This window comes from Anomaloglossus baeobatrachus, chromosome 4, assembly GCF_048569485.1.
Source record: "Anomaloglossus baeobatrachus isolate aAnoBae1 chromosome 4, aAnoBae1.hap1, whole genome shotgun sequence".
Classification (NCBI taxonomy): Eukaryota; Metazoa; Chordata; class Amphibia; order Anura; family Aromobatidae; genus Anomaloglossus; species Anomaloglossus baeobatrachus.
In genome coordinates this window covers 697,115,522-697,142,707 of record NC_134356.1, presented here as the reverse complement: position 1 = coordinate 697,142,707, position 27,186 = coordinate 697,115,522, and the positions used below count along the sequence as shown (strand labels likewise).

The following is a 27,186-nucleotide window of genomic DNA, read 5'->3' as shown; positions in this document are numbered from 1 at the left end:
AATGGAGAAATCTGCTAAATATAAATTACACAAATCATAATGTGGATTATTTCATTTTTAATGAATTATCTGGAGCTTCTGAATATCACGGTAAGGTTAATTAAATTAGTGACATCAAAACTAGAAAAGCTAATATTTACTAGCACGAAGCAAAGACATTCTTCCTGGTATCATAGTATCATAGTTTTTAAGGTTGAAGGGAGACTCTAAGGCGGGCTTTGCCAGCTGCGACATCGGTAACAATGTGTTACCGATGCTGCAGCGATAGTCCCGCCCCCGTCGCACGTGCAATATCTAGTGAAAGCTGCCGTAGCGATTATTATCGCTACGGCAGTTTCACACGCACATACCTGCCGTGCGACGTCCCTGTGGCCGGCGACCCGCCTCCTTCCTTAGGGGGCGGGTCGTGCGGCATCACAGTGACGTCACACGGCAGGCGGCCAATTGAAGTGGAGGGGCGGAGATGAGCAGGATGTAAACATCCCGCCCACCTCCGTCCTTCTCATTGCAGCCGGCGGCAGGTAAGGTGATGTTCCTCGCTCCTGCGGCTTCATACACAGCGATGTGTGCGGCCGCAGGAACGAGGAACTACATCGTACCTGTCGCTCCCCCGGCATTATGGAAATGTCGGAGGCTGCAGCGATGATACGATAACGACGCTTTTGCGGTCGTTCATCGTATCATGTAGGATTTACACACTACGACATCGCAAGTGACGCCGGATGTGCGTCACTTTCGATTTGACCCCACCGACATCGCACCTGCGATGTCGTAGTGTGCAAAGCCGCCCTAAGTCCATCTAGTTCAACCCGTAGCCTAACATGTTGATCCAGTTGGTCTTCATCTCATTTCCGCTATTCTTCTGGGTTCTGGGAATCGGTGACTTGATGATAAGATTTGCCTCAGCTGGTTGAATCGTTTCACGATGATGATCCTAATTTCTCGGTTCTTCAGGCTGTAGATGATGGGATTTAATAATGGAGTCACCACGGTGTAGAGTAAGGATAGGATTTTGTTGATGGTTGATGTTTGTTTACCATATGGAGACACATAGATGGCAATGAGTGATCCAAAACACATGCAAACTACAGTCAGATGGGAGGAGCACGTGGAGAAGGCTTTCTCCTTACCTGTGGCTGATATTTTCTGTATAGAGCGAACAATGCGAACATAGGTGGAGAAGATGAACATGGTTTCGATGGTCAATTCATGTGTGGTCATAATTACTACTATTGTTTCCAGATTAGATGTATCTGAGCAGGAGAGTTGCAAAAGAGGTCCATAATCACAGAAGAAATGATTTAAAACAACATTTGAGCCACAGTAGTCAAGACGTGAGATCAAGGCAGTGGCAAAGATGGCCAAAAGAGAACCGAAAGCCCAACAAAGGAAAATTAACCTGAGGCAAAAAGTAATAGTTACAGTGGTAACATAATGCATTGGTTTACAGATGGCGACATATCTATCATAGGACATGACCGTTAGAAGAAGACACTCAGTTACCATGGATATTGAAAATGTAAATAACTGAGTCATGCAGCCAACCTTCGAGATGGTGGAGCCATCATTAAAAATGACAAGAAGAGTATTTGGGCAAATGGCTGAGGTGAGTACAATGTCTGATAAGGATAACTGACTGAGGAATAAGTACATTGGGATCTGGAGACAAGCCGTGGTTGATACCAGTAGGATGATCAATAGGTTTCCAGCTAAGATGGCCGTGTAGATCAGAAGAAGAAGTAGAAAGAGAATAATCCGGAAACTCTGTAGATGCTCGAAGCCCACAATGAAGAACTCATTGACCGATGACAGATTCTGTCCTGGAATCATCCTTAAAAACTGTAAAATAAATACAATAGTTAAAATTATGAACATATGAGGGACTGGAGCTCCTAAACCAACCCTAGTTATCACGTAACCCAGCTACATGGGGAATAGCACATTAAGAGAGAAGAACCTGGAACATTTTATGAACAATATAATATTTTATAATTATAGTCATATAATTATGATTCACAATTTTCTTGCTTTGGGACAAACTAAAAAAGAAATAAGAACATTTTGCCTAGATCCAACAGTAGCTTAGAAAGCTTTGTTTTGAGGAGGACTCTTCCAGGGTCCTCCAACTGGTGGACTGGTGTCTAGATTTTGACCCTTGGTCCATTTACTCATTAATCCTTTATTTAATTTGGTTCATTCTCCTAATGATTCCACCTTGATTTCCACCCGGACTTAGACATTCCAATTATTATACCCACCGCCATTTGCCAAAGCGGCACCAAATGGATTGTAACTCAATGATTCTCTATTCAAGTGAGAATTGTATCATAAGAAATCATCATCCAACAGCCTAGAAATTAGGATATGATGGTAATGACTTAACAGGTCCTTGAATTTCAGATGATTTTTACTATTTTTGTTGGGATTTCACCCAGTTTAACGCATCACATCCAAATATTCAGTAGCCGAATATAACACTTTAACCACCAAGATCAAAATCCCAAAATCTTACGTTTTAGTTGCTGAAGAAAAAATAAGCATTTTCTTAAGCAAATGTTATGTCATTCCTTACAGAATCTCTCCTGAAAAAACAATGCTGCAGTGAGGGACCTGGCTTTATAGCTAAGAAAATCTTATGAGATTATTAATAAAAGCATCCAGAAATTAATTGTAAAGCCGCTGAGAATAATTTAGAATACAATTGGCAAAATCTAATGATATCTCCCACGCGTTGAGAAAAAATACAGAGAAATTTTAGTTCTGGAAATATGATCATAGAAAAGCCCCAGTGTCCGGTGTGAACATTGCAAGACCATAATTAATGAAGAAATATTGAGAAAGTTTTTTAAAAATGACATGTGATATGAAATCTTGAGTTAAACAATCGGTCCTCTTCTGATGAAAGTTTCCCACACTTGGATGGAGCACAGGCCAATATGTTGATCAGATACGGTCTTTGATATGTTGAGTTCGGAACATTCTTTGTCCAAGGAATGAGTCGGCATTGCTCTATACTCATAGGTGGAAGGACCTAACCAAAGATAGGACAAAGCTAAAGTGAGTCTGCAATACGTTTCTCAAGTAATGCTCTGCTCTTGTTACTTACCAATCCTGACTCAAGCAAGAAAAAAGAGCAAAGGCGCTGCCATGTGTGACCCTGCTCAGACTGTGGTATTGGAGGCAGATGATGGCCAGGTTCACCTGAGAGGGTTGCACAATCACAGGCACAACTCCTGTGAGGGTAGACTGCTGCACTCCTCATCACGCCCCAAACAGGGATGGAAATTCAGAAGATGTGAACAAAACTGACGATCTAGAGGCGTTGTCTCTCCACTTGAACAAAATCAGAATTTATTATTTAAAGCATGGCGTTTCTAGAGCAGACTGCTTTCTTCATCAGGTACACAAAAAATACAGAGACCTCTATTGTCTTCTTTTAAAGCCATAACATAAGTGTATAATCAGTTAACCAATTAATTAACCTCTTCAGCTCCCTACTGTTACGCCACCACCGGAGTCCAATCCAGCGAATTATACTTTGATCTCCAGGCGATGCCGTGTTTCTGCCACAGATAGTGCTGGTGATGGGAGAGGAGTCGATGCCAGCGGCGCCGGTTTGCGCTCGCTCCGCTCATCCACTGGGCTGGGTTTCCTTGGGATCTTCAGTACCACTGGCTGACTGTAGGTGGCGTGTGTCTTCCAGCTGGAGTTACCATTATTCAGCTACAGCCAATGACACACCCTTCTTAACCCCTTCAGCCCCCGGGCATTTTGCGTTTTTCCGCTTTTTTTTTTCCTCTCTTTCTTCCGAGAGCCGTAACTTTTTTATTTTTCCGTCAATCTTGCCATATAAGAGCTTGTTGTTTGCGGGACGAGTTGTAGTTTTAAATGAAACCATAAGTTTTACCATATAGTGTACTGCAAAATGGCAAGAAATTCCAAGTGCGGAAAAATTGCAAAAAAAGTGTGATCGCACAATCGTTTTTGGGATATTTTATGCACCGTTTTCACTATATGGTAAAACTGATGTGTGGATGTGATGCCTGATATCGGTGCAAGTTTGTAGACACCAAACATTAATAGGTTTACTTGTATTTAAGGGGTTAAAGAAAATTCACAAGCCTGTCCAAAAAGAGTGGCGCACGTTTTGCGCCATTTTCCAAAACCCATAGCGATTTAATTTTTCTGGATCTATGGCTCATTGATGGCTTATTATTTGTGCCTCGAGCTGACATTTCTAATGGTGCCATTTTTGCGCAGATGCTATGTTTTGATAGCCTGTTATTACATTTTGCGCAAAATTTGGTGTCACACATAGCGATGTGTGCTGCCTCAGGAACGACGAACAACCTGAGTCCACAACGACCAACGAGATTTTGAAAATGAATGACGTGTCAACGATCAACAATTAGGTGAGTATGTTTGATCATTAGCACTCGCTCAGAGCTGTTACAAGCAACGAAGTCGCTAACGACGCCGGATGTGCGTCACGAATTCCGTGACCCCGACGAAATATCATTAGATATGTCATTGCGTGTAAAACCCCCTTAAGCCCAGCAGAATTAAATGAGTATATAGACTATACAGGTTCATTCTGAAGCAAAGACACCTGCGGTTCACATTTAATGGTACTCCAAAGATATAATCACTGCTAATATAACATACAGATATGAAAGTTATCAGCGATATACATATATGGTGCTGTGATAAGTATTTGTACAGACTTTAAATAGACTGTAAAATATGTCTTTCAAGGCACTTGTTAGTAACATCAGCAACAGTAGCAACAGAAACCACAGAAGCCACGATAAAGGTGTCACAGACTGCAATGACGTGAGATCAATGCAGCACACTGAAAACTACACCATCACCTGGTCTGCATAGTTTGCGACTAGGGTGGATAAGTCATCGGAGATCTACACTTTCAGGGGATAGCCAGATGCACTTTTCCAGCAGGACACTACCAGCAGCACTGAAGACTAGAGTTGAGCGCGGTTCACGGTTCGAGGTTCTCCAGTTCGCGGTTCGAGTGATTTTGGGGGCTGTTCTAGATAGAACTAGAACTCGAGCTTTTTGCTAAAGCTCGATAGTTCTAGATACGTTCGAGAACGGTTCTAGCAGCAAAAAGCATGGCTTTTTACAGCTACAGTGTGCAGGAGCCATCGCTGGCAGCCTGCCAGAAGCTGGTAACCAAGATAAACATCGGGTATCCAAGCAAAGCGCTTTGGTTAGTAACCCAATGTTTATCCTAGTTACGTGCAGGAAGCCCACACTTCCCCGCTCAGCTCGCTCCGCCCCCTCCTGCACGCGGCATGTACACATACATACACACACACACACACACACACACGTCCCCAGCCATGCAGTCCACGACACTGACGACCTCCTGGCACTCTGCACACATGGTCCCGCTCGGCTTACCTGCGGTGATGAAGTCCCGACCTCAGCGCTGTCACTGTCCTCCATGGCCGCCGCTTGTCACATCACCTTCTCTCGCTTCCGACCCGAGACTGACTAGCGGTGACGTCACGGGCCTCTCGCGATACTTGGCTGTGAAGGCGGCGGTCATTGAACTCAGTGACAGGTGCTGTCGGCAGTGCAGGAGATCAGCGCAGGTAATGTACCTTGCTGACAGCAGCACTTGTCATCCCCCTGCAGTGACCTGGGCTGACCCATTGATGTTAGCTCAGGTCACTGCACTGCTCTCCCAGCCAACGGGGAACATCCTGCTCTTCATTGACTCGGACAGTGTGGATCGTCATGGCAACCCCTTGGATTACACCAGACCTGGATTTGTTTGTCTTTCTAATAAATTGGTTAAAGAGGGAATGTTTTGGGGAGTATTTTTTCAAATAAAAATGTGTTTGTCGTCTATTTTTTTTTATAACTGACTGGGTTGGTGATGTCGGGTATCTGATAGACGCCTGACCTCACCAACCCCAGGGCCTGATGCCAGGTGACATTACACATCTGGTATTAACCCCATATATTACCCCGTTTGCCACCGCACCAGGGCGCGGGATGAGCTGGGGCGAAGCACCAGGATTGGCACATGTAATGGATGCGCCACTTCTGGGACGGCTGCGGCCTGCCATTTTTAGGCTGGGGAGAGTCCAATAACCATGGACCTCCCTAGTCTGAGAATATCAGACCCCAGCTGTCTGCTTTACCTTGGCTGGTGATCCAATTTTGGGGGGACCCCTATGTGGTTTTTTTTAAAATTATTTATTTAATTTAAAATAACAGCGTGGGGTGCCCTCAGTTTTGGATTACCAGCCAAGGTGAGGTTGCCAGCTGTGGTCTGCAGGCTGCAGCCGTCTGCTTTACCCTAGCTGGCTACAAAAATAGGGGGAACCCTACGTCATTTTTTTTTTTCATTTTTTTGGCTAAATACAAAGCTAAGCACCCCTTAGTGCCACATGAAAGGCACCAAAGGGTGCAAAATTACAAAATGCAGGAGAGTGGGACATGATGTGTCTTTCTGCCATTATAATGACAGAAAAGACTGATATGAAGTGCACAAGCACAAGAAAATTACCAGAGCGCTCTACGCTGTGAAAAGCAGTAGAAAATGGCACTGGAGTGAACATGTGACCGCCTCATGTAGGATGAAGCTATGGATCCTGGGTAAATTTATGCATTTACCCTCCTTCAGATTTTTGCAGTACACAAAAAAAACGGAAGGCACACGGATGACAAACAGATGACATACGGACCGTCTACGGAATGGAAACGGATGCCACATGGATGCACCCGTGACAAAAAACGGACTGTTTTTTGCAGACCGCAAAAATGGATCGGTTGTGTTAATGTAGCCTTATTCTGATCTGCCGTTTATAAACAGCAGGCAGAAATAAGTGAATAACGCCCCCCAGCGTCAGAAAATCTCCGGGGTTTCAGGGCTAGCTGAGACCCTGGAGATCATGATTCAGGACGGTTTTTCCGGTCCCCGCTCACGTGATCACAGGTATACACCGTACACCGATGATCACGTTACAGTAAATGACAGCGCCGGTAAACAATTATTTATCTCCCATCTGGCATGAACAAACATGATAAATCTCCTCCCCGGTCCCCTCCGGACCCCCGGTGTCGCCAAAGTGCCCCCCCTGATGCCCTCCCAGAAATCCAAGATGGCCGCGCGCACAGCAGCGCGCCGGCCGCATTCACCCTACTCCTCTGATTTCTGTCGCATGTGCCATGACACATGCGGCAGAAAACTCCTCCCCAGGCCCTGCCAGGTCAGCCCCTATAACCCCACCGGTGTTCCCCGGTGTCCCACTGTACCTGTGCAGCGTTGATCCCCCCACGGCCCTCTCCTTCACAATAGACACTGCCGCATGCACAGAGCGGCTGTCAGCTCAGCTTCCTGTGTTCAGACACAGTGAGTGGTGGTTATGCATCTGTAAGCTAAATGGGTGGCACGGTGGCTCAGTGGTTAGCACTGCAGTCTTGCAGTGCTGAGGTCCTGGGTTCAATTCTCACCAAGGACACCATCTGCAAGGAGTTTGTATGTTCTCCCCGTGTTTGCATGGGTTTCCTCCGGGTACTCCGGTTTCCTCCCACACTCCAAAGACATACAGCGCTATGGAATTAATAACGCTATATAAATGAATAAATTATTATTATTACTGCAAAGCCCTGCTCATGAATTAAGGAACATAATTGATCAGGAGAGCTATATACTACATTTCCAAATGGAGGGATTTGCTTTTATAGTTTTCCTGCTGAACGACTACCAAACATGAGAGTCCGTTATACGCCACAAGAAAACACATCTAAATAGCGAGCTCTGTTGTTAAGTATTCATTCAGCTGGATAACTGGACTTAAAGGGGTATTCCATCTCCAAGATCCTATCCCCAATACATAGTAGGTGGAATAGCAATAATATCAGCAAATACCAATATTTGGAAATGTAGAATAGTTCTCCTGATTAGGCATGCCCTTACATCATGAGCAGGGCATTGCAGCTTTGGTAGCAACCATTACGACATGGACTCTGCTGCTGTGGACCCGGGGAGAGTGAGTGCAGATTCATTGCACCCACACTCCTCACATGAAGGGTCTGCACTCCTAGAAAATGGGGGATACATTCCCTGAGTGTCTCCCCCCCATATTCTAGACGGTCCAGAGTCATCGTGGGACCCCTTTATTTTTTTTCTTACAATTAATTTTGTGAAAGAGGAAATGTTTTGGGGACTGTTTTTTCAAATAAATTTCCTTTGTCGATTTTTTTTTTTGTTAGTACTGACAGTTTATGATGTTGGGTATCTAATAGACGCCATGACATAACAAACTGCTGGGCTTGATGTCAGGTGACCTTACAGCTAGTATCAACCCGATTTATTACCCCGTTTGCCACTGTACCAGGGCACGGGATGAGCTGGGGTGAAAAGCCAGGATTGGCGCATCTAGTGGATGCACCACGTCTGGGGTGCCTGCGGCCTGCTATTTTTAGGCTGTGAAGGCTCAATAACTATGGACCTTCCCACCCTGAGAATACCAGACCACAGCTCTCCGCTTTACCTTGGCTGGTGATCCAATTTGGGGGGGACCCTACTTTTTTTGTGTAATTATTAATATTTATAAAATAATTATAAAAAAAGAGCCTGGGGGGACCTCCACATTGGATCCCCAACCACGGTAAAGCTGCCAGCTGTGGTTTTCAGGCTACAGCTGTCTGCTTTACCCTAGCTGGCTATCAAAAATGGGGGGACCCAACGTCATTTTTTTTTTAACTATTTTTTAAATAGAAAAAATGAATGGGCTTCCCTGTATTTTGATTGCCAACCAAGGTAACGGCAGGCAGATGGGGGTGGCAACCCATAGCTCTCTGCTTTATCTGCGCTGAGAATCAAAAATACCGCGGAGCGCTACGTCATTTTTTTTAAAGATTTATTTTTACAGCACTGTGATGTCCAGCAATCAAAATACAAGGAAGCCCATTTTGTTTTTAGTTATTTAAATAAATAATTAAAAAAAATATATATGGGCTCCCGCTGCATTTTTTGTATTGCTAAGTAAGGGTAATCCAAGCAGCTACTGGCTGCTAACCCCCACTGTTACCTTCACTGGCAATGGAAAATCCAGGGAAGCATTTTTTATTTTTTTTGCCAAAAAACTACAAAAAAAGGATGTCAGCTTCGCCATATTTTTGTATGCTAGCCAGGTATAGTAGGCAGGTGCTGGAAGAGTTGGATACAGCGCCAGAAGATGGCGCTTCTATGAAAGTGCCATTTTCTGAGGCGGCTGCAGACTGCAATTCGCAGCAGTGGGGCCCAGAAAGCTCAGGCCAACCTGTGCTGCGGATTCCAATCACCAGCTGCATCTGGCGCTGTATCCAACTCTTCCAACAGCCCTGGAGCCGGGTGGCTTGTTGGGTAATCATGAGTTAATACTGGCTTTGTTTTACTAGCCAGTATTAAGCCAGAGATTCTTAATGTCAGGCACGTTTGACCCGGCCATTAAGAATCTCCAATAAAGGGTTAAAAAAAAACACCACACAGAGAAAAAATACTTTAATAGAAATAAATACACAGACACATTAGAGACTCCATCTTTATTACCCCCTGTCAGCCCTCCACGATCCATGGTCTTCTGTCTTTCTCGTTCAACAAATGCAGCTCTGAATGGGGGAAGACGCTGCTGCTCCCCGTGCAGCCTTCAGGGAAGCAGCGTACAGCCTTCACTCCGTGAGTGATCAGTGCTGCTGGCTGTCAGCGGTAACGCTGACAGGCACGTTACCATAGCAACGGTGCTCCCGGAGCCGCGGTTAGCGGTGACGTCACCGCTAACTGCGTTGCTATGGCAACGGTGATCTCCGTTAATGACCGGCTGTGTCAGCCGGTCCCTAACGGAACGGGGAGTCGACCGTGTGCTAGAGCATGTCGCCGGTACACGGCGATACACAAATGTGCACCGTGTACCGGAGAGATGCACTCGCAGGTCCTACATGACGCGTCATAGTCATGTGACCAGTCTGTAGCCAATGAGATAATAGCCACGTGACTGGTCACATGGCTATTTTGACGTCACGATAGGTCCTGCATCACTGCTGGCAGTGCTGGTCACCGGGAGGATTCAGCGATCATCGGATGGAATAGCGGCAGGAGACAGAGTGCAGGAGGGATCGCGGGGACCGGTAAGTGTTATGGCAATGTTTATTAACTGTTTGTGTACATTTATCATGCATTTTTATGTGTTTGTGATTGCCTCCCATTATATCCTATAGGTTCGAGTTTGGTTCGTCGAAAGTTCGACGAACCGAACTCGAACGGGACCTCCTTTCGACGAACCGAACTCGAGCCGAACCACGACCGGTTCGCTCATCTCTACTGAAGACCCATTCTTAGGCCTCTGTCACACGTTCGTGCCTCCGGTACGTATTTGACAGTTGTCTCACGTACCGGAGGCACGTACACACGTGGACCAATGTATTCCTAATGTATTGGACACACGTAAGTATTTTTGAATGGAACGTGTTTCCGTTCCATACTGACGTGTGTCCGTGTGTTTCTCACGCCGACATGTCCGTTTTTCTCCGGCATCACGGGTGTCACGCGGCCCACACTCGTACCACACGGATGTAGTGTGGATGCGGTCCCATGTAACATGCGCCGGAGAAACACGTGTCATGATTTTAAAATAAAAAAAAAAACATACTCACCTCCACCAGCCCTGCAGAATCTTCCATTGCAAACAGTTGCTGACGACCGCCGCTCATTATGAGCGTGTTCAGGAGGTGGGCAGCATCAGCGGGGAGTGGGCGGAGCTGGAGCCGAAGATCAGTACCCTGGACAGCAGCAAGGACCACGTGAGTATTAAAATTACCAGTTCTCTGTGTGTTATCGCAGACAGCACACGTAGAACACACGTGGCACACACATACTGGAGACACGTACTTACCAAACGCAACATGCAAGGAAAATACATGTCTCGCGGCACGTGCGTGATTTTCAACGTGAGTGTGACAGAGGCCTTAGAGAATGCTGGCTGCCGGACATGACAAAACCTCCAAGGCATGACTGGCAAGCTCAAGCCACCCTTCCATTTTTGAAGACTAAACTGCAAACCCCTCTCCCCGATTTCATCAATATTCAGTTCTAGATACTCCTGCACCATCCTCTCCAGTCATTTACTATGTGCAGTCTTGTACTTTGTTCTTCTGGGGCATGGGATGGTCTAAAAAAGGTTTGCCACAACTCACAGATATTGCTTCTGCCACTTAAACTGCTGCTGTGGTAATATTCTGCGATGACAACGCAATGTTCCCGAGCTTGGAAGTCTAGAACTGTGATGCACACTGTGTGCCTCACTGCTGTCTTGGGGAAGTCCACTCTTAAAATTGTGGACAATCTTGGTACAATACAGTACTTCAGCATCTGCATCCCTTTCCAGGGATAGAAGAATCTGGCAAAATTTTGCCTGTACCCTGGATCTAACAGAGTGGCAACCCAGTACCCAGCACTATTTCTAATACTAACAATATGGACATCATGCTGTAGATAGTGTAGAAAGAAGACGCTCATGTGTCTGGCACTTTCGTGAGGTCCAAGTCCATGGTGTGTTGGTGACGGGGTAACCTAACCAAACCCATTGAATTCAATGGAAGACAAAAAAATGGCATAAACAACACCTTTAGGGGGGCTAAAAAGCTAGCAAAATAGCTCAAACCGTTTTACAGTGGAGCCACATTGTTGTGGTTCAGCCATTAACCTCCTAGACTATTAACATAAGAAATATTAGATGAGTGAACGGCCTCTTGCTCTGAGAATCCTGCCATTACAGACAAGGTACAATTTGGAGACCCATCTTGGAGTCTCCACATTTCCAAAACTTGGAGGCAGACAGCAGGACAGTGGCATCAATTGGCACACAGTACCCACAGTGTCTTAGTGCTACAGTCAGGTATGCGCCATGTACAACTCAGGGTATTGCCGATCATTTACAGCTTTCAAGTCAAGAAGTGAATGAGTGACAGGTGTAGGCCTTTTGAGATCCCTGCCACTACAGACAACACACAACTTTGAGACCCAACTAGTAGTCTACACATTTCCAAAAATTATGGGCAAACAACAGGATATCAATTGCCCCACAGTACCCAGTGTGTATTTGCACAACAGTCAGCCTTTGGCATGTACAACACAGAATCTGGCCCAGTATTTATAGCTTTAAAATAAAGAGGTGGGTGGATGAGTGACAGGCATAGGCCTGTTGCTCTGATATCACTGCAACTACAGACAAGAGAAAACGTAGAGATCAATTCTGCAGTCTCCACATTTCCAAAAAATATGGAAAACAGCAGTATAGAGGAATCAATTACAACAGTACCCATGGTGTCTTTGCACAGCAGTGAGCCAAGGGTCTTACATAGAGTTGAGCGCGGTTCGCGGTTCGAGGTTCTCCAGTTCGCGGCTCGAGTGATTTTGGGGGCTGTTCTAGATCGAACTAGATCTCGAGCTTTTTGCTAATGCTCGATAGTTCTAGATACGTTCGAGAATGGTTCTAGTAGCAAAAAGACAAGCTAATTACTAGCTGGCTTTCCGCTGTAATAGTGTAAGTCACTCTGTGACTCACACTATTATGAAATTTCAGTGTATAGTGTGCGGGAACAGCGCATTCAGATCACTGCTGTATGGATAATGGCGATCGCCATTTTTTTTTTTCTCCTTGTCTTCCTTCCTTAAGCGCGCGCGTGTAGTGGGGCGGGCCAGCATGTCAGCCAATCCCAGACACACACACAGCTAAGTGGACTTTTAGCCAGAGAAGCAACGGCATGTGTGATAGGATGTCCATGTCACATGTCCCTGCATTATAAAAACGGACATTTTCCTCCAGCACGCCATTATCTGCCTTCTGCGTCCTTGGTGTCAGACATCACTGGCGCAGCTCCTATCTCCGATACTGCTGTGTAGGCTCTACACACAGCGCTGTACAGCATAGGGATAGCACTTTCTATTAGTCCTTTTAAGGGCTAATACCGGCAGGGTCAGAGCCAAAGGTGACAGTAAGGTCCATGAAAACAGATTTTAACAGCTACACAAGATGACAGCGTCTGTGTAGCTAAGGTCAGGGATTTCCTTGCTGCATTTCCCCATTAGGAGGGATAGAAAGGGAGGCTTCCTTTCCTCTACCCAGACCCACAACCCTGCCACTGTACCCTCCTGCCCTTTGCAAACTCAAGCTCATTGTTACTAAGCCATTATACCAGCAAACACTGAGGAAATTTAGTGGCATCCTAAACGTGGCTGTTGGACTTCTGTATTGTCCCACTAGTGCAAAGATATTTGCAGCACGTCTGCCTGCATTGCACACTCAAACTCATTGTTACTAAGCCATTATACTAGCAAACACTGAGTAAACTTAGTGGCATCCTAAACGTGGCTGTTGGACTTCTGTATTGTCCCACTAGTGCAAAGATATTTGCAGCACGTCTGCCTGCATTGCACACTCAAACTCATTGTTACTAAGCCATTATACTAGCAAACACTGAGTAAACTTAGTGGCATCCTAAACGTGGCTGTTGGACTTCTGTATTGTCCCACTAGTGCAAAGATATTTGCAGCACGTCTGCCTGCATTGCACACTCAAACTCATTGTTACTAAGCCATTATACTAGCAAACACTGAGTGAACTTAGTGGCATCCTAAACGTGGCTGTTGGACTTCTGTATTGTCCCACTAGTGCAAAGATATTTGCAGCACGTCTGCCTGCATTGCACACTCAAACTCATTGTTACTAAGCCATTATGCTAGCAAACACTGAGTAAACTTAGTGGCATCCTAAACGTGGCTGTTGGACTTCTGTATTGTCCCACTAGTGCAAAGATATTTGCAGCACGTCTGCCTGCATTGCACACTCAAACTCATTGTTACTAAGCCATTATACTAGCAAGCACAGAGTAAACTTAGTGGCATCCTAAACGTGGCTGTTGGACTTCTGTATTGTCCCACTAGTGCAAAGATATTTGCAGCACGTCTGCCTGCATTGCACACTCAAACTCATTGTTACTAAGCCATTATACTAGCAAACACTGAGTAAACTTAGTGGCATCCTAAACGTGGCTGTTGGACTTCTGTACTGTCCCACTAGTGCAAAGATATTTGCAGCACGTCTGCCTGCATTGCACACTCAAACTCATTGTTACTAAGCTATTATACTAGCAAACACTGAGTGTACCTAGTGGCATCCTAAACGTGGCTGTTGGACTTCTGTATTGTCCCACTAGTGCAAAGATATTTGCAGCACGTCTGCCTGCATTGCACACTCAAACTCATTGTTACTAAGCCATTATACTAGCAAACACTGAGTGTACCTAGTGGCATCCTAAACGTGGCTGTTGGACTTCTGTATTGTCCCACTAGTGCAAAGATATTTGAAGCACGTCTGCCTGCATTGCACACTTAAACTCATTGTTACTAAGCCATTATACTAGCAAACACTGAGGAAACTTAGTGGCATCCTAAAAGTGGCTGTTGGACTTCTGTATTGTCCCACTAGTGCAAAGATATTTGCAGCACGTCTGCCTGCATTGCACGCTCAAACTCATTGTTACTAAGCCATTATACTAGCAAACACTGAGTAAACTTAGTGGCATCCTAAACGTGGCTGTTGGACTTCTGTATTGTCCCACTAGTGCAAAGATATTTGCAGCACGTCTGCCTGCATTGCACACTCAAACTCATTGTTACTAAGTCATTATACTAGCAAACTATGCTGCCAGTTTAAGGGCCGTAGTTGCATTGTCAGGGATAATTATTGTTGTTTATTCTGCTGTTAATAAAGCTAGACCACCGCTGCAATCTACACCACCCCTCAATTTTTACTACCACATTTTAAGTGCACAATCTTGTCGCTATCAAAATGAGTGGCAAAATGACAGATGCTGCTGGAAAGGGTAAGAGGCGTGTTAAAAAAGGAAAAAAAGGGTTTGTCCGTGGGGAAGGTGGCAAAGCTCCATTAACATCTGCTGAAGATAGACCATCTTCCAGCAAAAGTAAGATGTCTACTATTTACCATGGACAATTCGATGTGCCCCCTTTTTTACGGACACGAACAACTGGAACAAAGGTAGATGATGGCCAAAAAAGGAAAATGCTTGAATAGATCTCAAGTGGTCCAACAAGTGCCTTCTCAGCCACCTCAACTACCGCATCCAAAAATCACCAGTCCTCTGAGTTGTCAGCCCAATCACACTTGCATTCTCCCAGATCTGAAGTCTCCATCCGCCCTGCACAGTATGGTGGAACTGAGATGGCTGAGTCTGCAGAGCTGTTCAGTCACACTATAGCCTGGGAATCAGAGGTCTGCTCCCAAGCTACAGTGAGTACAGACCAGGAAATGGTCTGCAGTGATGCCCAGAACCTTTGTGACTCAGATTCTGGCCATGATGTCCAAGTTTCTGAGCATAATGATGACCCTTATTCACAAACTGAAACACCTGTGGTAAAAGACAATGAGGAACATACTGATGACGATAAGACGCAGATACCAGATTGGGATGACAACTTAAATATTCGGTCAGGGCAAGAAGAGGCTCAATCTGAGGGTGAGGGGAATGCAAACACAACAATTGATGAGGAAGTTCTAGATCCCACCTACTGTCAACCCACAGTCAGGCCCTCGAGGAGGTCAACAGAGACGGTGGAGGAGGATGCAACTGACGACGAAGTTACCTTGCGCCTTCCTGGACAGAGTCGGAATACTGGTAGCACGTCTACAACTGCATCCTCAGCCACCACTGTGCCCCTGAGCACTAGTCAGGGTGGATCAGCAGGTCGCATGCCCTTTAAGCCTTGCCTAGCCTGGTCCTTTTTTGACATAGCAAAAGATCGCCCAAATTATGTGATTTGTAAAATTTGTCGTGATTCTGTTAGTAGAGGGCAAAACCTCAGCAGTTTGACAACTTCTTCCATGAATCGTCACATGAATAAATATCATATGTCCCAGTGGGAAGCTCACCGTGCTGCAATGCGGCCTAGCGTTGCGAACCATCCACCACCTGCCCCTTACAGTGGATCCGCGTGCTCTTCATCTTCTAGGACTGTGGGGACAGCTGTCACACCTGGTTTTCCACCCACAACTTACACCACTGTAACCGCAACAGGCAGTTTGCTTGGTAGGTCGTCAGTTGGTTTGGAAGGGGAAACAAGTACGTGTTTACAGCTCTCTCTGATATCGATAGCACCAACGTTGGATGAAGGCAACATCATGTCTTTGCCTGCACTTTCCTCACAAAGCTGCATTTTTCCAGGGACACCCTACTCAACACCGTCTACACACAGCAGCCAGATCTCTGTCCCTCAGATGTGGACAAATAAAAGGCCATTTCCTGCTACCCATGACAAAGCTAAGAGGTTGACTTTATCCCTCTGTAAGCTCTTGGCTACCGAAATACTGCCTTTCCGCCTGGTGGACACACAGGATTTTAGTGACCTTATGTCTGTCGCTGTGCCCCAGTACCAGATGCCCAGTCGCCACTACTTCTCTAAGAAAAGTGTGCCTGCGCTACACCAGCATGTCGCACACAACATCACCGCTTCCTTGAGAAACTCTGTGTGTCAACGGGTGCATTTCACCACCGATACTTGGACCAGTAAGCATGGACAGGGACGTTACATGTCGCTGACTGGGCACTGGGTAACTATGGTGATAGATGGTGAAGGGTCTGCTGCACAAGTCTTGCCGTCCCCACGACTTGTGTGTCAATCCTCTGTCTGTCCAAGTTCCGCCACTGCTTCTGCCTCCTCCACCTCATCTGGGTCCTCCACCTCCACCCCAAGCCTGCCTGGTCAGGAGACAGGCATTCTCACTGCGCAGAAGGAATCACGCACCCCTCATTACTATGCTGGCAGCAGAGCACAACGGCATCAGGCGGTCTTTAGCTTGACATGTCTTGGAAATAGGAGTCACACAGCGACTGAGTTGTGGACAGCTCTGGAGACTGAGTTTAATAAATGGTTGTCTCCACTCAACCTGCAGCCTGGTAAGGCCGTGTGCGACAATGCTGCAAACCTGGGTGCGGCCCTTCGCCTGGGCAAGGTGACACACGTGCCTTGTATGGCTCACGTGTTGAACCTTGTTGTCCAGCAATTTTTAACACACTATCCCGGCCTAGATGGCCTTCTGACCAGGGCACAAAAACTGTCTGCTCACTTCCACGGTTCAACCGCCGCAGCTGAGCGACTTGCATCGCTCCAGAAGTCTTTCGGCCTGCCGGTTCATCGCCTGAAATGCGATGTGGCGACACGCTGGAATTCAACTCTCCACATGTTACAGCGACTGTGGCAGCACTGCTGAGCCCTGGTGCAATACGTCATGACGTATAGCCTGGGCCAACGAGATGCAGAGGTGGGGCAGATCCCCCTGATGGAGTAGTCTCAGATCAAGGACCTATGCATCCTTCTGCACAGTTTCGACATGGCGACGAATATGTTTAGCGCTGACAATGCCATTATCAGCATGACAATTCCAGTCATTTACATGCTGGAGCACACGCTAAACACTATTCGGAGTCAGGGGGTGGGACAACAGGAAGGGGAGGAACTACAGGAGGATTCATATGCGCAAGACACAACAACATCACCAAGGTCCAGACGTTCATCATCACCAACGCGGCAGGCATGGGACCATGGGGGACAGGGATCAACAAGGGCGCATGGTAGCAGGCGAAATGTTGAGGAAGGTGCAAGAGAACATGAAGAAATGGAGGACGAACTGTCCATGGACATGGAAGACTCAGCGGATGAGGGAGACCTTGGTCAAATTTCAGTTAAAAGAGGTTGGGGGGAGATGTCAGAGGAAGAAAGAACGGTTAGCACCTCTATGCCACAAACACAGCGTGGCCTTGGTCCGCATGGCTGCGCAGGACACATGAGTGCCTTCTTGCTGCACTACCTCCAACATGACCCTCGTATTGTCAAAATTAGAAGTGATGATGACTACTGGCTTGCCACACTATTAGATCCCCGGTACAAGTCCAAATTTTGTGACATAATTCCAGCCATAGAAAGGGACGCACGTATGCAGGAGTATCAGCAAAAGCTGTTACTCAATCTTAGCTCGGCTTTTCTACCAAACAACCGTGCAGGTGCAGGGAGTGAATCTCCCAGTTGTAACTTGACAAACATGGGACGGTCTTGTCATCTTCAGCAGTCTACATGTACCAGTAGCACCGTATCTGGTGCTGGTAACAGCAATTTTATGGAATCTTTTCATAATTTTTTTAGACCGTCCTTTGCAAGTCTACCAGAGACAACAAGTCTGACACATAGTCAACGGCTGGAGAGGATGATACAGGAGTATCTCCAAATGAACATCGATACCATGACTTTGCAAATGGAGCCTTGCTCATTTTGGGCTTCAAATCTTGAAAAATGGCCAGAGCTGTCAACTTACGCCTTGGAGATTTTGTCGTGTCCAGCTGCCAGCGTTGTCTCTGAACGTGTCTTCAGTGCTGCTGGGTGTGTGCTGACAGATAAGCGCACGCGTCTGTCCAGTGACAATGTGGACAGACTGACATTCATCAAAATAAACAAGTCATGGATCCAGAAAGAATTTACTACCCCTGTGTCATCCTGGGGAGAGTAAATGCTTGTGGATTTGGAATGTGCTTGATGCAAATCAAAACATCCTGTTTGCAACTAGGGCACAAGTGCTGACACTGATAAGGTGTCTGTGTGGCCCAATTTTTGGAAAAAAGGGAGACTCCGCTTGGAGTAACCCTTGCTTACATTGTTTTTAAAAATGATCCAAGATGAACAGAGCTGGGATCTGGAAACACTTTGCTACCTACCCCGGTGTCATCCTGGGTACGGTGAAGGATGGTGTATTTTTGAATGTTCTTGATGCAAATCTACCTGGGAAATGTACAACTGAGGCACAAGTGCTGCCACTGAATGGGTGTCTGTGTGGCCCAATTTTTGGAAAAAAGGGAGATTCCGCTTGGAGTAACCCTTGCTTGCCGTGTTTTTAAAAAGGAGCCAAGATGAACAAGTCATGGTTCAGCAAAGACTTTGCTACCTACCCCGGTGTCATCCTGGGGACGGTTAATTATGGCGTATTTTTGAATGTGCTTGATGCAAATCTAGCTGTGAAGTGTACAACTGGGGCACAAGTGCTACCACTGAAGGGGTGGGTGTGTGGGGGGTCCAATTTTTGGAAAAAAGGGAGACTCCGCTTGGAGTAACCCTTGCTTGCTGTGTTTTTAAAAATGATCCAAGATGAACAGAGCTGGGATCAGGAAAGACTTTGCTACCTACCCCGGTGTCATCCTGGGGACGGTTAAGTATGGCGTATTTTTGAATGTTCTTGATGCAAATCTAGCTGTGAAGTGTACAACTGGGGCACAAGTGCTGCCACTGAAGGGGTGGGTGTGTGTGTGGCCCAATTTTTGGAAAAAAGGGAGACTCCGCTTGGAGTCACCTTGCGGTGTTTTACATGATTTTAGAAGGGCGTGCCATGCCTATATCTGTGTCTCTTCCTCTTTTTCCTTGTCCAGCTCTTTTGTTTTCGCATGAGTATATGTCCTTGTCACTTTCTCATGTGTTTGTGTTGTGTTGTGAGTTGTTTGTCACCTTTTGGACACCTTTGAGGGTGTTTTCTAGGTGTTTTTATGTGTTTGTGATTGCCTGCCATTGTTTTCTATGTGGTTCGAGTTCGGTTCGTCGAACGTTCGACGAACTCGAATGAGACCTCTGTTCGACGAACCGAACTCGAGCCGAACCACAGCCGGTTTGCTCATCTCTAGTCTTACACCACACAGGGTCTGGCCCAGCATTTACAGCTTTCAAATCAAGAGGTGGATGATTGACAGGAGTAAGCAGGGGGTCTAGGAACATCTGGCCTAATCCTGTCACTCAGTCACCTCCAGATTTTAAAAATGGAAATGTCAGGCCACATCCTGTGTGTTGCATGGAGCATACCTGACTGCTGTGCAAAGACACTATGGAGCATTTGGGGGGCAATTGATGCTGCCTTTCTGCGTGAAATGTTTTTAAATGTCCAGACCCCAAGATGAGTCTTTAAGTTGTGTCTTGTCTTTGCTAGCAGGAGTATGGGAGCACCAACCCTACACCTATCCCTCATCCACCTCAATATTTCTTATGTCAATAGCCTAGGAATCTGATGTCTGTGCCACAACAGTGGAACTCCACTGTCAAACCTATTTTTGCTCTTTTGGAAGCTTTTTGACTCCAATAAAGGTGTTTTCTCTGTCTTAAGTTTGGCTTCCCGTTGAAGCCAATTGGGTTCAATAATGTTCGACGACTCATTTAGTGAATATCAGAAAGTTCATCAAAGATCAACAAACTGAACTTTGAAAGGTTCAGTCATCTCTAATGAGGGGGCGCCTGATGCTAGAACCACGAGCTGGGCACAATGGCCGGGCGCTACAATTTACTGGGCATGACAAGCACTTATTTGCAATTTTTAATTCTTCAGCATTCATTGTGTTTGACTCGAATGGTGTATTCCAGAGACTAATCCTCATTACACTCATAGACGAATTCACAGAGGGGTATCATTTTCGAAACGTGGTCACTTGAGTGGATTTCTTCTGTTCTAGCACTTAGGTGCTTTGCAAATGAAGTCAACTTACTATTCTAGGAAAATCTTTGCTCCAAAAATCAAATGGCGCTCCTTCTCTCCTTAGCCCTGTGGTGCCTCATAAAAGTACTCTAAGGTAACATGTGGGGCATTGCCACGTTTTTGGGAAATTGTGTAACACATTATGGGGCCTTTTTACTTATTACCCTTGTGAAAATTGGAAATCTGGAGTTAGAACAGCATTTTAGTGGTAAAAATGTAATTAGTTTTTGTTCACTGCCCAATAGTATAACATTTTGTAACACACCTGTAATATCAATATGCTCACTGAACCCCAGGATGAATTTGTTGAGGGGCAGTTTGTAAAATGGGGTCACTTGTGGGGAATTTCTGCTATTCTGGCACCTTAGGGGCTCGGTCAATGTGACATGGCATCCAAATATCATTCCAACTTAATTTTCCCTCTAATATGGCACGTTTCCTTCTTCACTTTGTACTATGCCTCAAAAGTAGTTTTTGACCACATATTGAATATTAGCGTACTCAGGAGTAGCTGCACAACAATATTTATGGTTCTTTATCACCTTTTAGCCTAATGAATTTTAAAAACCTTTGGTTATAACATGTTTGAGGTTAAAAATGTACTTTTTCATTTTCATGGCGCAACGTTCTAAAATACTGTGAAGCACCTGGGGATTCTTGGTGTTCACTAACAATCTAGATAAATTCCTTGAGGGGTCTAGTTTTCAAAATGGGGTCACTTGTGGGGGAGCTCCCCTGTTTACGCACATTAGGGGCTCTCCAATCGCGATATGGTTTCTGCTAATGAGTCCAGCCAATTTTGCAGTCAAATGACGCTCCTTCTCTTCTGAAGCCTGCCGTGTGCCCAAACAGTTGATTTCACCACACGTGAGGTATCATCGTACTCAGGAGAAATTGCAAAATAAATAGTTTTGTGCATTTTCTCCTTTTACCCTTGGGAAAAAAAGCTGTCTGGTTGAAGAGGCAATTTTGTGGTAAAATGTATTTTTGTATTTTCATGGGTCAATGTTATAAAATTCTGTGAAGCACCTGGGTATTCAATGTGCTCACCAAAAATCTAGATAAATTCCTTGAGGGGTCTGGTTCCCAAAATAGGGTCAATGGTTTGGGAGCTGTACTGCTTAGGTACATCATGGGCTCTTCAAACACAACATGCCGTCTGCTAACGATTTCGGAAATTTTGTGTTTGAAAAGTCAAATGGCACTCCTTGCCTTCCGAGCCCTGCTGTGCATCTAAACATTAGTTTCCAACCGCATATGGGGTATCACTGTACTCATGAGAAATTCCACAACAAATTTTATGGTGCAAATGTAGCGCCCCACGGGGCGGGTGTTTTAACCTACTCGTTACCGGATCGGGGTGCAGATCCTCTGCGATGTCACAGGCTGGCCTGGCCCAGTTCCATTACCCTTGAGGCATACAGGAGGGAAGGAAAGGCAGTGGACGAGAGGCAGGACGGTGGATGGGGGTGGTAGTGACGGTTAGTAAAGTATTTTAAGATCCTGACGCCACCTGTGGTATGCGGCCAGGGATGGGCCGCCGCTGCGGGTGTTACTATCCGGGGCTAATGGTGAGGGTCGCAGCCGAGATGGTGTTGCTCCCCACAGGCAGAGCGGTATTACCCTGAGGGGGATGATGGAGGTCGGATGGGGGTGGTGGTAGTCCCGTTGGTGCCACAGCGCTGGGCGACAGCGCCGGTAAAGGAGAGGCAGAGACGGGCTGCAGTTCCAGGTCTTTAACTCACAAGTAGTTCAGGTGCGGCCCCAGAGTACCTATTTCTGCCACGATGGGCTCCAGCCGATCCAGGATCCGTCGGCGGTCACCGCCAGTGGCCGTGAAAGTCTTTTAGTGAAGTGTTCCTCAGTTGCTATTCGGAACCCAGGCTGAGCCTCCTGCTCCAAGCCACGTGCCTACGAAGAGAGAAACACAAACTCCAGTTGTCAGTGGTAAATGTTATTCCAAGCTGTGTCTGAGAAGGTCTGCTCTCAATGTAATGGTTGCGCCTACTTCTACCCCATGCGGTGCCCACCCTCAGTGTTTTCCTAGCAACTGTCAAAGTCCCATGCTTCATGATAGCTAACTATTCTGTCTGCCCTAGTCCAACCTCCTGTGGGAAAGCACCTTAGTGTTGTTTGTGTGTGTTTTGTGAAGACACCGGCTGTTAACCCCCTCCTGACCCAGGATAAATATTACCCCTGAAAAGTTGTGCAATACCCTGTGGTGCCTAAAGCCCAGGGGCGCCACACAAATTTTTCTGTTACCCTTGAGAAAATTAAAAATGTGGAGGTCAAAAAACATTTTTGTGGAGAAAATGGGATCTCTGCTGAATGTTCTAAAAATCTGTGAAGCGCCTGGAAGACAAAAGTGCTCACCATACATCTACACAAGTTCCTTGAGGGGTCTAGTCTCCAAAATGGGGTCACTTGTGGGGGGTTTCCATTGTTTAGACACCTCAGGGGCTGTTCAAATGCAACATGACATCTGTGAAGACAATTTTGAATTTGAAAAGTCAATAGTTGTTTTTTTTTTTTTTTTTAACCACACATGGATATTAATATTCAGTGCAAATTGCACAACAATTGTTTGGGGCATTTTTTCTTGATACCCTTGTAAAAATGCAAAATTTGGGGCTAAAGTAACATTTTTGAAGGAAAAAAGTTCTTTCTACATGGCTTTAGTTCCTGTGAAGAACCTAAAGGGTTAATAAACGTCTTGGATGTGGTTTTGAGTAGCTTGAGGGGTGTAGTTTTTAGAATGGTGTATTTTGGGTATATTATGTCACCTAGGCCTCTGAAAGTCACCTCAAATGTGATTTGATCCCCCAAAAATGTGGGTTTGTAAATTTTGTTGGAAAAATGAGAAATTGCTGACTTCTTTTGAACCCCTAACCAATAACTTCCTAACAAAAAGAAATTATGTTTCAAAAATTGCACTGATGTATTGTAGACATGTGGGAAATGTTCCGTATTAATTATTTTGTGTGATATATACTAAAGGCCCATTTACACATAACGATATCGCTAACGAGGTATTGTCGGGGTCACGGTGTTGATGACGCACATCCGGCCTCGTTAGCGATGTCGTTGTGTGTGACACCTTTTTACGATCCGTAATGAAAGCAAAAAGGTGTCAAATTGTTCGTCGTGTACACGTCATTCATTTTTAAAAAATCATTCCTCCTTTGGAACGCAGGTTGTTTGTCGTTCCTGCGGCAGCACACATCGCTATGTGACGCGCCACCGACGTGGGCGGGTGCTATCGCTAGCGATGTCGCAGCGTGTAAAGCCCGCTTTACTCTATGGTTTAAGGGCATAAAGATTACATTTTGAAAATTACTAAATTTTCTGATGTTTTCACAATTAAATGCATGAAATATCACCCTAATTTAAATACTATCACAAAGTACAATATGTCACGAAAAATGTTCTCAGAATCACTGGAGTCCGTTGAAGCGTTCCATTGTTATTATCTCATAAATTGATAGTGGCTTGGTCCGGAAGGTGAAAACAGGCTTGGGCGTGAAAGGGTTAAAAAATCATACAATTTGATTTTTTGGGATAGTTTTTAATTCTATTTGTCACGGTTACAGTGTACCTACGACAAAAATTACAGACATCTCCATGCTTTGTAGATGGGAAAACTTGCTAAATTGGAAACATATCAAATACTTATTTTTCCTACTGTATATACACACTTTACATATATATATATATATATATATATATATACAGTGCAGACCAAAAGTTTGGACACACTTTCTCATCCAAATAGTTTTCTTTATTTTCAGGACTCTGAAAATTGTAGATTCACATTGAAGGCATAAAACTATGAAATAACACATGTGGAATGAAATACTTAACAAAAGAGTGTGAAACAACTGAAAATATGTCTTATATTCTAGGTTCTTCAGAGTAGCCACCTTTTGCTTTGATTGCTTCTTTGCACACTCTTGGCATTCTCTTGATGAGCTTCAAAAGGTAGTCACCAGAAATGGTCTTACAACAGTCTTGAAGGAGTTCCCAGAGATGCTTAGCACTTGTTGGCCCTTTTGTCTTCACTCTGTGGTCCAGCTCACCCCAAACCATCTCAATTGGGTTCAGGTCTGGTGACTGTGGAGGCCAGGTCATCTGGCGTAGCACCCCATCACTCTCCTTCTTAGTCAAATAGCCCACACACAGCCTGGAGGTGTGTATGGGGTCATTGTCCTGTTGAAAAATAAATGATGGTCCAACTAAACGCAAACCGGATGGAATAGCATGCCGCTGCAAGATGCTGTGGTAGCCATGCTGGTTCAGTATGCCTACAATTTTGAATAAAACCCCAACAGTGTCACCAGCAAAGCCCCCCCCACACCATCACACCTCCTCCTCCATGCTTCACGGTGGGAACCAGCCATGTAGAGTCCATCCGTTCACCTTTTCTACAAAGACACGGTGGTTGTATCCAAAGATCTCAAATTTGGACTCATCAGACCAAAGCACAGATTTCCACTGGTCTAATGTCCATTCCTTGTGTTCTTTAGCCCAAACAAGTCTCTTCTGCTTGTTACCTGTCCTTAGCAGTGGTTTCCTAGCAGCTATTTTACCATGAAGGCCTGCTGCACAACGTCTCCTCTTAACACTTGTTCTAGAGATGAGAAGGTGTGTCCAAACTTTTGGTCTGTACAGTATATATGTGGGGCTTGAGGCTGTTTTTACTTTGAATTGTATTCTGTTGCCCTTTGCATTTGTACATTTTTGGCCTAAGAAGAGCATGTCCATAAGAATTGGTTACAGACGTGTGTCATGTGTACAATAAGGAAAAGTCATGGGGAGATCGAAGTCGCAGGATGTATAGACATTCATTATATTTTTATTTATTTCATTTGTATTTTCTCCTATTAAATATAAACTTCCCCTCCTATCCTTTTCCTCTTTTATTGCCATTCTTTTCACTAATTTTATAGGAAGATGAAAATCTCAGATTTGGCCCCGGGCATACAGGTACGTAGAGATGTGGCGTATACCGATGTATGTCTTTGTACCTTTACAATGTTCCTGTGATGAAGATGAACACGATGCACATTGCTGTATAGAAACTTTTCCATTACTTTTCAGTGCAGCCATTGCTGCGGCTTTGAATGCTACAGGTTGGAAATTTAGATCCTCTGGAAGAGCAAACTTCAAGTAAACTGAAGAATGAGTAAATTAAGTGAATAAAAGTTTTTACAAAGAAATGAGATGATTTTTCCTGTCCACAAGAAAGATGAACTACGGGGCAATGAACTCAATAAATAAATGATAATGTCTGCAAAGCAGGAGACAAGGTTATGGGAAAATAGTGAGTGAAAGTTGGGACGTAGACCTGAGATCACTGGTTAGCGCCTCTTAAATGGGACTGTCCACTGGATCCGGAACATTTGGGAGTCACTTAAATGGCAATATAACTCATTCCAATCTTTCCCTCATTCCTTTCTCGCCTTCATATATAACCTATTACTAGTAGTGTGAGGATTATTATTATTTATTCCATTCCAGAATACACATAATTCAGGTTAAATCCCTTTCAGGAATGGGAACAGTGCAAAAAACATGTGCTCGGGAAGCCTGCCGATATGCCATCATGTTTAGTGGGCAGGTAACGACATTATTACTGGGGCGAAGGGAATGTGCTTTAGCAATCAGAGGGTCCCAACATTAGCCCCTACAATGATAAAGGTCAGAAGAACCTCAGATCTGTTAAACCTTTCAATGTTGTGATCATCAGGTATACATTGTATGACATAGAACATGTCCAAATATTAGAAGAAGACGCTGCCCTAGTGTGACTCCATGGACAAGAATGAGAAATGCTAAATAAAACACCTACCTATGGACAAGGTTGGAGCTACTTTTGGAAGAAACCAACCATGTGCTAACGAGAAGTGCAAATATTTTTATGACTACCAAGCTCCAAATAGAGATCAGTGAATTGATTTTGAGCCAAACATTGCAGTCTGATTTATTAAAATATGAGATAAACTAATCCGATCGGGAAATGGCAGAACGAGAAAAAGAAATTGAAAGAGCCAAAATTATGGTTGTTTGGTGACGGTCACCGCAACATTACAATAAAATGCAATAAGAGGCGATCAATACATTGCATTTTCCAGAAGATGGTATCAGTAAAAATGTCAGCTCAGCAAAATAGAAGCCTCCACAGCTCCAGAATCTGAAAAATGAAAAGATTACAGGTCACAGAAAAGCAAAAAAAATTCTTACAAATTTCTCCCCAAAATTTCAATACTTATATAGCAAAAATCTTTACATGTTTGGTATCTGCATATTCGTACTGACCTGTAAAACAATATTGAAGTCATGATCCAGGTCTGTATTGGCCGCTGTGGTTTGATTATTTCACCAAGCTCTGGCCTGGTCAAGTCAGGGGTTAACTCCTCCTTGCCTCACTCCGGTTTCCGAGACACTGTATCCGGGTGCTGCACCTCCAGTTCAGTGCCAGTGATAGTTTATGCTCTGCAGCATGTATTACTGACTCTGGTGAGTTACCTGATCTGTCCTGCCTCCCAGCTACCTTGTTCTAACCTGTACTTTCCTTGGTCGTCCGTCTCTCCCGGCCCAT

The 27,186-nt window shown here is 45.0% G+C and overlaps 1 protein-coding gene across 1 annotated transcript; it reads right to left on the bottom strand.

Moving 5' to 3' along the window:
• Positions 1 to 840: 840 nt before the first annotated feature.
• Positions 841 to 27,186, bottom strand: LOC142303034 (olfactory receptor 6N1-like). Its single transcript, XM_075344133.1, has 4 exons — positions 27,150 to 27,186; positions 25,613 to 25,759; positions 2,916 to 3,031; positions 841 to 1,839 (listed from the first exon to the last, which is right to left on the bottom strand). Exons 1-4 carry the CDS (start codon positions 27,184 to 27,186, stop codon positions 841 to 843), a joined length of 1,299 nt encoding a protein of 432 aa, XP_075200248.1.

What these genes read in the sequence shown, in the direction of transcription:
- LOC142303034 (XM_075344133.1), bottom strand. Translation starts at nt 27,186, where the DNA reads ATGGGCCGGGAGAGACGGACGACCAAGGAAAGTACAG. An exon ending in ATCACAGGAACATTGTAAAG is followed by an intron (nt 3,032 to 25,612) that starts GTACAAAGACAT and finishes ATCTTTGGTTAG; the next exon opens with GTCCTTCCACCTATGAGTAT. An exon ending in TTGGCCTGTGCTCCATCCAA is followed by an intron (nt 1,840 to 2,915) that starts GTGTGGGAAACT and finishes TTTATTTTACAG; the next exon opens with TTTTTAAGGATGATTCCAGG.